This window comes from Paramormyrops kingsleyae, chromosome 11, assembly GCF_048594095.1.
Source record: "Paramormyrops kingsleyae isolate MSU_618 chromosome 11, PKINGS_0.4, whole genome shotgun sequence".
Classification (NCBI taxonomy): Eukaryota; Metazoa; Chordata; class Actinopteri; order Osteoglossiformes; family Mormyridae; genus Paramormyrops; species Paramormyrops kingsleyae.
In genome coordinates this window covers 3,725,829-3,736,023 of record NC_132807.1, presented here as the reverse complement: position 1 = coordinate 3,736,023, position 10,195 = coordinate 3,725,829, and the positions used below count along the sequence as shown (strand labels likewise).

At 43.5% G+C, this 10,195-nt stretch overlaps 1 protein-coding gene across 1 annotated transcript; it reads right to left on the bottom strand.

The window, feature by feature from the left end:
- Positions 1-1,688: 1,688 nt before the first annotated feature.
- ankrd34c (ankyrin repeat domain 34C) lies at positions 1,689-9,352 on the bottom strand. Its single transcript, XM_023841970.2, has 2 exons — positions 9,224-9,352; positions 1,689-5,594 (listed from the first exon to the last, which is right to left on the bottom strand). Exon 2 carries the CDS (start codon positions 5,542-5,544, stop codon positions 3,991-3,993), a length of 1,554 nt encoding a protein of 517 aa, XP_023697738.2. The 5' UTR covers positions 5,545-5,594; positions 9,224-9,352; the 3' UTR covers positions 1,689-3,990.
- Positions 9,353-10,195: the final 843 nt, after the last annotated feature.

The following is a 10,195-nucleotide window of genomic DNA, read 5'->3' as shown; positions in this document are numbered from 1 at the left end:
TTCGAGGGGCAGGTGCTCGAAAAGGGGGGCGTACTTTTTGCCGGCAGAAGGGGAAGTCCACCGCCCCCATGAAAAAAAAAGTCTATTCTGGCGAGCCAGGGGTTAGATAGATAGATAGACAGACAGACAGAAGGGGTAGCATGGTGGCACCTGGGTTCAAGTCTCTGCCATGGCTCCATGTGTGTGGAGTTTGCATGCTGTCGTCGTGGGATTTCCTTTGCCCCCAAGTCCAAAAGCATGCTGATTCGAGTTTCCAGATTGTCCGTAGGTGTGTGAATGTGCCTTGCGATGGGTTAGCGCCCCATCCTGGGTTGTTCCCTGCTTTGCGCATGTAGCCTCCGCGATAGGCTCCGGATGGATAGAGATCTAGACAGATAAATGCCACGTATCAGACAAACTCATTTGAATATATATATATATATATATATATATATATATATATATATATATCAGTTATTTATTAATAGTTGTCTTTAGTTGTACCCTAAATAGTGTTAGTCTTATTTTAAATGTTGAAATGTGCCCAACCGGGGGTTACGGAGGTCTGCTGGTCTGATTAATAATGCAGTTGCGAGAACTGTCCACTTGGGGTCAGTATTAGATTATATAGAGCGAATATTCACGCAAATGTTTCTAACAAAATTTCTATGAAGAGCGCCTCTGTTAAAGAGAAAAAGCTTGTGTTAGTACAGCTTTATATTCAGAATTCAGGGTGATTTTTTAAATTTCTTTTCAGAGAAATTTCGTTTATAAAATTTCTGGCAGCAATTTTAGGCTATATAGCTTACATCAAGGGGCAGCATGGTGGTGCAGTGGTTAGTACTGTTGCATCACACCTCTGCCAGCATCTCATGTGTGTGGAGTTTGCATGTTCCCCCTCTGTCGTCGGGTTTCCTGTAGGGACTCTGGTTTCCCCCCACAGTCCGAAAAAGCTAATTGGAGTTACCAAGTTCCCTATAGGTGTGTGAGTGTACCCTGCGATTAGTTGACACCCCATCTGGGGGTGTTCCCTGCCTTACACCAGTGGCCTCTGGGATAGGTTCCGGACCCTCCTGTGACCGTGGATAAGACAAGTAGTTTCAGAAAATGGATGGATGGCTTACATGAAGTAGTAAAATGCAGAATGTATCCTCTTGAAATGTTAGTAAGTGAGTAAGCTTTTCTCTTAATGCACAGTAGGCTACAGTATGTTTGAATTTCAAAAATTCTGCTTCAAACATTTTGTGGTAAAGCCGAAGTATGAATGCTATGTAACATAATCATAATTAGATTTTCTGTTTTTTTTTTCTATGTCTACTCTGAGCCACTTCTAGTATTTATAACTTTCATCTGAGTCAATTGCAAGACAGATGAATTTGCAGGCAGGTGGCTTTGCAGTTCTGAAGCTTTATGGTCACTGTAACCAGTGTGTGTGGTTTTAAGGTGTTCCAGGTCATTAAATTATAAATGGTAGATAGATGTCATACTGTCAGCTTAATATGGTGTGATCTTCATGCTCTACGTAAATTGACCTTCTTATCTCAGTAATCACAAAACGGATTAGTGCATTTTTATTTATTTGTTTTTCTGCGACTACATTAAATAAAGTGAACCCACAAGCCCTTGGAAAAACTAGGCTTAAGCCTCGTATCTTTTAGTAAGACTATTCACGAGAAAACAAAATTCATTGCAGGACATTTATTGAAAACATTCAGAACACTACAAAAAGCTGTACATTACATTCAGTAAACGCAAAGGGTCGTCTTTCGGATGTCACGTGGAAGCTGTACAGCTTGGGATTAGCCTTGTAAGCTAATACTGTGAACATGAACAGATAAGGGTCTCCTAAGGTAATCGCTTTACAGCTGAATTCTATATTACATTAATAAAATAAAATCCAGAAGTAGTTGTTTGGGCATACCTTCAAATTCCAACACGAAAGTATAATTTACATTTAAACATCAAACATCTTCGAAAGTAATGTTTTATCCTATTTGCGTCCTTTTCACAAAAAAAAATAAAGCTAAAAAGCTCAATCGCGTTGTCTTGATGATGCAACATTTTGACTAACTATTAATTTGTTAGTTCGCTTGGGAAGGCCCGTTGTACTGCAGCTCCCAAGACAGACTACACTGGGAAATATTATGCTATAGCATGTGTCATTTTTAACACACTTTCTAGAAACTTGAACCAAGGCTACTTTACCACAGGTTTTCCTATATATTTATGTAGACCTAAATACACTTCATTTTGCCCGGACGTATTATAATCATTCAAATCAACTTGGCGGTGGTTCATGTTTGCTGAAGACCCCGGTCATTTTGGTAATTAAACAGGGACCCTGCCACAGTTGCTTAGCTGTTTTTGCGCCTCGCTTGTCAGTGCTTTTCACTGATGTTCAGCTGTGCTCTTCGTGGTCATTATGGAGTCAGTATTATAACAACGGTGTGTCGTTATCCAGGTAACCTCTGAGTTTGGTTAATATGCTGATAAGTTTAAAGGGTTTAGTATTACGAATATGATTTAGCAAAGTAAGCTGTCAGAGTCGCTACCCATCTAATCACTTAAGACATACCATGTGAAGGGATCTTGAAGAGCTGCCTGTGTTGCTACAAACGACTATTGGGAGAATTTGGAGTTCAATTATTTAATATTTTATATTCGTCAATATTTTATGTATCCCAACCGTTCGTGTCACACCTGCCAAATGTAGTTTGAACCTTGAATTATTTTAAATAGTCACTGTTCTTCATTTCATGTATTATTTTATTCCACATTTATTAGCATTTAGTTTTGCCAGTAATCTTTTATTATAATGTATTATGATAACCTAAAATAACTGATATTAATGACGCAGAGGGATGAATATCTGTGTTACGTCGTTCACCATTCAGCAGAATCTTCTGGAGAACAGAACCTGTACAATGAAGCCTGAATGCGAATGTCACTGTGAAAACGTGATTCTGGGGATTTTAAAAATAACAGCGAAAAAATGGTAAAGTACTACAAAGACTAAAAAGGAATGTGTCAGTTTTGTATTTGTCCCGTGTAATAAGCTTTCACAGAAAACACAAAATGCCTTTAAACCAAAGTAACCTAAGACATTCTGTTATTTGCATATATAATATATTATATAAACACAAACAGCAGAAACCTGCTTTGATATACTGATTTTCTCAACTGCTTTATCCTGAAGGCACCATAAACCACTAAAGGCTGCAGACAATTAACCCTTGCATTGTCATATCACTAGAGTGACTCTAATGTGAAACTGCTCGTCAGTTATCTTTTTATTTTTTATTTTTTGCAATTTTCCTCCTTTTTACATTAACAGAATCCCCTGACCGAATCACAATGGAAATCCTGCATCACCATAATGTAACTGCCGATTCACACTACAGCTTTTAAAATAACAAAAACATGACGTTGTGCCAAATGTAGCAGTAATGTGACCGACATGAGACTGACACTCTCCAGCTCCAACTGCAGGATGAATTCGGCACTGCTTCTGGCTTCTCATTGAGGAGCATCTCAGCTGGCTTTTCTCACAGGCTTCTCTCTCATTTTAGGTTGGATGCTGTTGGCTGAGATTCATGTTCTCGCACCTCTCAGCTCCGAGAACTTTTGAAGGACGCAGGAGACCAGTAGGGATATGTAAATACAGAGCTTTTTACACCATAAATTTGTAGATGGCATGTGACAAGGCAGTGAATACTACACACTCCCCTCCAGAGTCTGGCTTTTGGCTTATTTTCTAAACTGCTAAGAAATGCAGGCTGTTTGCTATTGTCAAATGTTCCCTTCCGCCAAGGCCATCGTTAGACTCCCGTGTGCGAAATGAGGCTCGCAGCTGAACGCAGATCTTGTGAGACTGAACATCCACAAGGATGCAGCTCGATACAACTTTCAGAGCAGAACATAGCTTAAGGTGTTCCAGAAGGTTTGGCTCTGACTCAAAGGCAGCCACCTCCTCTCTCCTGGTGAGTGTGATGAGTTGCATCACTGGTCCCTCTACTGGTTAGCTAGCTCTTCGAAACCAGACAGCTGCTTCATTTGCTCCACTTGCATAGAGTGTCTCCTCACCAGCTTCTTCTTGGGTTTTGATGTGCCTCTCTTTGGTGAGTTGGGTGCCATTGGTATGATGGACCTGATGCCCACGGTGAGAGGGGAAGAGGGCTTGCTAGAGGCTCCGATGTCGGGAATCGGGGGGTTGGGATTGACATTGAGGGGTGGAAGGAAACCGGGCCGTGTGTGGGAGATATAGTCCAGGAGCAAGGTGCCGGATCCACGTCGTTCCAGCAGCCCTGGGTCCCTGCGGCGGGCTGTGGCGGGCGACGTACCAGCACTGCTGTCCAGTGATTCCCGGGAGCCGCTCAGTATGGTCCGTGGAGACATGTTGTTCTTCCTCCGCTCCAAGGCTGCCCTGGGAGAGTCCAGCACACCTGAGTCGCAGTACAACTGTGAATCCGAGTCAGAGAGCTCACTTCCCAGAATCTTCCAATGCATGGCGTCCCTCAGGCTGACTGGCATGCATGTAGGAATGCCACTGGTCTGGGCGAGGGGCTTATCATGAGACATCCTGCGAGGTGTGGGCAGCACCTTAGAAGATAGATCGCCCATGGAGGGGAAGGATCCAGAGCCCTCTTTGTTCTCCGTGCTGTTGTGCAGTGATAGAGATGCTCTTTTGGATAGTGCGAGGCCATTAAGGCCAGCGATGACATCCTCATCAGAATTGGCTCTTTTACTGTCCTCTTTGGCCGCAGCCAGGACTGAGGGCGCGATGAGGCCCCACGGTTCAGACTGCAGCCGTTTGAGCTGCGGCAGCCGCGCGCGTTTAGTGTTGACTGGCTTCCTGATGGGAGACGCCGGCTCGGTCAGGAGCTTGCTAGGCGTGGTGGTTCCGCCGCCACTCCCCGCTGCCCGTTTGGCCTGGAAGCCGAAGACTGTGTCCTGCGGTTTGTCGTCTTCGGGGGAAGGCGGAGATTGAACGGTGATTTCCGAGGGGGAGGTGCACACTTCTGGGGAGTATCTGTCCTCCAACTCGGGGGATGGGGGGACATTAAGGTACTGCTTGGTAGTTTTGGTGCCTGATGGAGACTTGTCCGTGGTGATGATGATCACTTCCTTGCCTTTGGCTTTGCAGGCATCCAGCAGGAGTTTTAAGGTTTCCTTGTCATCTGCATTTATGGCATGAACAAGTGCCGAGGCCCCGCTGCGGTCCTCTATGCTGGGGTCCGCGCCATTGCTCAGTAGCAGGGACACCAGCTGGTGACCAGCCTTCTGGCTGCAGGCGTGCATGAGGGCTGTCCGGCCTGCCTTATCCTGGATGTTGGGGTCAGCCTTATTCTCCAGAAGGTACTTCACCAGCTTGGCCTTGCTGGCGCTCTGCTGGTCGCTGTGACGGGACATGCAGGCCACCATGAGTGGCGTCTCCCCTCGCTCATTGCTCTCGTTTATATATGCCCCGCCTTCTAGCAGCAGCCGCGTCAGACGCAAACGCCGAAGCCACACGGCCTTCAGCAGCGAGTTTCCGTCCGTCCGAAGCTCCAGCATGTCGTCCATCATCCGGACCGGGCTTCTCACTGCTTCCCTCAGGCCTGGCGTCGCATTAAAGCCTGGTGGAAAAGTGCAGAAAGAGCACTTACAATGATGATGCTCACAGAGAGGACACTTACAATCACAATATGTACAGAGAGGATGCTTATAATTGCAATACTTACAGCGAGGATGCATGTAATCTTAATACACTGCTCAAAAAAATTAAAGGAACACTTTGAAAACACATCAGATCTCAATGGGAAAAAAATCATGCTGGATATCTATACTGATATGGACTGGGTAATGTGTTAGGAATGAAAGGATGCCACATTGTTTGATGGAAATGAAAATGATCAACCTACAAAGGGCTGAATTCAAAGACACCCCGAAAATCAAAGTGAAAAAATGATGTGACAGGCTAGTCTATTTTGCCGAAATTTCATTGCAGCAACTCAAAATCATACTCAGTAGTTTGTATGGCCCCCACGTGTTTGTATGCATGCCTGATAATGTTGGGGCATCCTCCTAATGAGACGATGGATGGTGTCCTGGGGGATCTCCTCCCAGATCTGGACCAGGGCTTCACTGAGCTCCTGGACAGTCTGAGGTGCAACCTGGCGCCGTCGGATGGACTGAAACATAATGTCCCAGAGGTGTTCTGTTGGATTTAGGTCAGGCGAACATGGGGGCCAGTCAATGCTATTAGTTCCTTCATCCTACAGGAACTGCCTGCATACTCTCCCCACATGAGGCCGGGCATTGTCAGGCACCAGGAGGAACCCAGGACCCACTGCACCAGCGTAGGGTCTGACAATGGGTCCATGGATTTCATCCCGATACCCAATGGCAGTCAAGGTGCTGTTGTCTAGCCTGTAGGGGTCTGTGTGTCCCTCCATGGATATGCCTCCCCTGACCATCATTGACCCACCACCAAACCGGTCATGCTGAACAATGTTACATGCAGCATAATGTTCTCCACGACTTTTCAGACCCTTTCACATCTGTCACATGTTCTCAGTGTGAACCTGCTCTCATCTGTGAAAAGCACAGGGTGCCAATTCTGGTATTCTACGGCAAATGCCAATCGAGGTCCACAGTGCCGGGCAGTGAGCACAGGGTTCACTAGAGGACGTCGGGCCCTTAAACCACCCTCATGAAGTCTGTTTCTGATTGTTTGCTCAGAGACATTCACACCAGTGGCCTGCTGGAGGTCATTCTGTAGGTTCTGGCAGTGCTCCTCCTGTTCCTCCTTGCACAAAGGAGCAGATACTGGTCCTGCTGATGGGTTAAGGACCTTCTCTGGCCCTGTCCAGCTCTCCTAGAGTAACTGTCTGTCTCCTGGAATCACCTCCATGCCCTTGAGACTGTTCTGGGAGACACAGCAAACCTTCTGGCAATTGGCATGTATTGATGCACCATCCTGGAGAAGTCGGACTACCTGTACAACCTTTGTAGGGTCCAGGTATCACCTCATGCTACCAATAGTGACACTGACTGTAGCCAAATGCAAAACTAGTGAAAAAACAGTCAGAAAAGATGAGGAGGGAAAAATGTCAGTGGCCCCCACCTGTTAAACCATTCCTGTTTTGGGGGTTGTCTCATTTTTGCCCCTCTAGTGCACCTGTTGTTAATTTCATTAACACCAAAGCAGCTGAAACCGATTAACAACCCCCTCTGCTACTTAACTGACCATGTCAGTATCCCAGAAGTTTAACTGACTTGATGCTATACTCTGATTAAAAAGTGTTCCTTTAATTTTTTGAGTAGTGTACTTACAGAGAGGATACTTGCAATATTTACAGAGTACACATGCAATCACGATACTTACAAAGATGACTCTTGCAGTCACAATATTTGCAGAGAGGACACATAATCACAATCCTTACCGAGAGGATTCTTACAATTGCAATATTTACAGAGAGGATTCTTATAATCACGGTACTTACAATCACGATATTTAAACAGAGAATACTTAAAGGAAGGGCACTTCCAATCATAATATTTACAGAGGATACTTACAATTGCAATATTTAGACTACAGAGAGGATTATTACGATTGCAATATTTAGAGAGGACGCTTACAATCACGATACTTACAGAAAGGCGCTTACAATAACGTTATACACAGAAAGGCGCTTACAATAACGTTATACACAGAAAGGCGCTTACAATAACGTTATACACAGAAAGAACGCTTAATACTTACAGACAGCACACTTTAACAATACAGGCTCCAAAATACAGTTTCATTCATTCATTATTTCTCTCGACCACACAATATACCTATACTTAAAACAGTATATGCGTTTTATGTATCCAAGCACCAATTTCTTTGGTTATCCCCAATATCACACGATTTTGAAGACTTTTTAAAAATTATTGTTGTAGAAGGTATACATTTGTTTATGCGACATACTTGGCTCTAACTAATAATAATGTTAACACTAATAATGTTAACAATATTAACGTCTTTGTCTTCGGTGTACTACATGATAGAATCCGAAAAATTGGGAATTAGACATGGTATACGAATTTCAATTCCCCACCAGTGTGCCATCACTGTACATTAATTAAACGATCAGACTTGCCATGCGTCCGTAAAAAAAGTCCGCGCACCGCCTCTTTACGGCTTTGACTTAAAGGAGGACGCACGGTGCGTCGTGCAATGATAATGTTTCTGTATCCTGCATCCTCATTACTTTTTCAAAATAATGTTAGGGTGCGGTGTCCCTCGGTAATTAAGACCCTATATAATCACCTTAATCAAGGTTATAATTTGTAACATTGCCGTTCATAGTGCTTAGTATGTATGTCGATCCTGGACTGGCCATTTGTTCAGTTGTTATGATATATGGTCTTGTCCTCATCTATGATGCAGCGTTTCTTTTGAGCTGCTTTCTAATTCAGGGTAGGAATGTTTGAGGGATGGTTTAAAGCTTGTTTTAGGCGGTGTATTCAAAGTTTTGCAATCTCAGAACAGGTGTGTAATTGTCTGGAGGTGTGCAGTCATAAAAGGGAAGTCTTTGCGGATTCCTGCAGAAGACTTCCGTGCTGGTCGCCGGTGGTTCAAAAACCGAATGAGTCACTTTGCTGGTGTTTCCATTATTTTGTCCACTACCAGTAAGTTAATGCTTATTCGTAACCTTTTTACATTGTATGCACCGATATTGACGATGCGTCTTATTATTGGGCTCATAGTTTATTACTAAACTTGAATGCATAATATTTTCAAACTAGCTAGAAGTGGCATGACTGCTGCCTTCACCGGCTGTAAACTTGTTCCGGTCCCTGGGCTGCGGTTGGACCAGGCTGCTGTCCATGGTCCTCAGCTGGAAACTTGTCCATAGCACGTTACAGCGTCTGTTTGAGCTAATAACAAACGATCGTTTGCATATAACGACAGTGCGTTTTTTTAAAGACCAGAGGAGTCCATCGTGTGTGCTTAGGCATTTCGTATATGATTACATATTTAATTGAGTCTTCGTGATTAAATGTCACTCTAACGATTTTATTAAGAACGGTAGTGTTAAGCGAACATTTGATATGTTTAATTTCTTTAAATTAACATTATATATTAATTTGGATGACATGTTGTCCGTTAACACTTAATTTTAATTATACCACTACACCACTAGAAATAGTATTCTGTTTAATCAGATATGGAGAAATACAGGTATTTTAGTAGTTTCAATAAATTAATGCTTACCCCATGAGGTGATAATTGTGCAGCTTCAGAATATTCCGAAATGTCAGGCTGTTAAGGTCCAGTTCTCCGGGGGCGTCCTGAAATTCACCGGCATTATTCTCTCTTTCTGAGTTTCTTCATCGGCAGAGCTCCTGTTTCGAACATACTTCTATACGCCTTTGCCGCTATAACTAAACGGAGATGTGGGTGGATCTATTCCTACGGTAAGTCACCAGATGAGTCCGATGGCAGCATCCCTATCAGGCAGCTCTGGAAAAACACCCAAGATGTTGGGTGTATAAATAACTTACCGCTGGCTGAATGAAACGTGCGGATCATTGACGTCAGAATATACAGAAATAACTACTGCGTCTAGTAAGGACCTTTTTGGTAAAGAGTAACTTACAAACAACCTAAAACTCAGTTTTATATATTATAGATGTAAGGTGTTGATTTTGGGGGGAGGGGGCATGTAGATGGAAAACGCAAGTCTAATAAGCCAAGTTCGCACCAATTCTAAAAAGGCATTCTGGGTCTACGAGTCTAATCTTACGTATCCTCATTAATGCTGTAAGTTATGTGCCTGTTATGGAATCTGTAAAGTTTTAGTGCACCAGTTGCACTGAGGACGTGTTCCTATGTAAATATGATGATAGAAGTTAGGAAATCTAATGGTCCAAAAGTAGCCTTTGCAGTTTCGAGGCGTGTCATTTAATGGAAGTTTTCATTTCAGTTTCAGTAATAGGACGCCAGGAAGATATTAATTAGACGCACGGAATAATCATTCTGTATTTCCTTTGATGGGCAGCGGGATATGGGTTAGTATAAATAATATATAATTCAGTGTCCTTCTTCAGGACATTTAAGGAAAGCTGAAAAACAAATTGAGCTGCGTATCTGAAAATAATTTTGCAAGCTTGGGAAAGGTCCGTGGTTCCGTGGTGTTGAATTTGAACTCGTGTGTTACGGTTCAATTCCTCGACCTCTGGCGGT

Bases quoted from the DNA above. Each gene is read 5' to 3' on its own strand.
- ankrd34c (XM_023841970.2), bottom strand. From the start codon at position 5,544: ATGATGGACGACATGCTGGAGCTTCGGACGGACGGAAACTCGCTGCTG.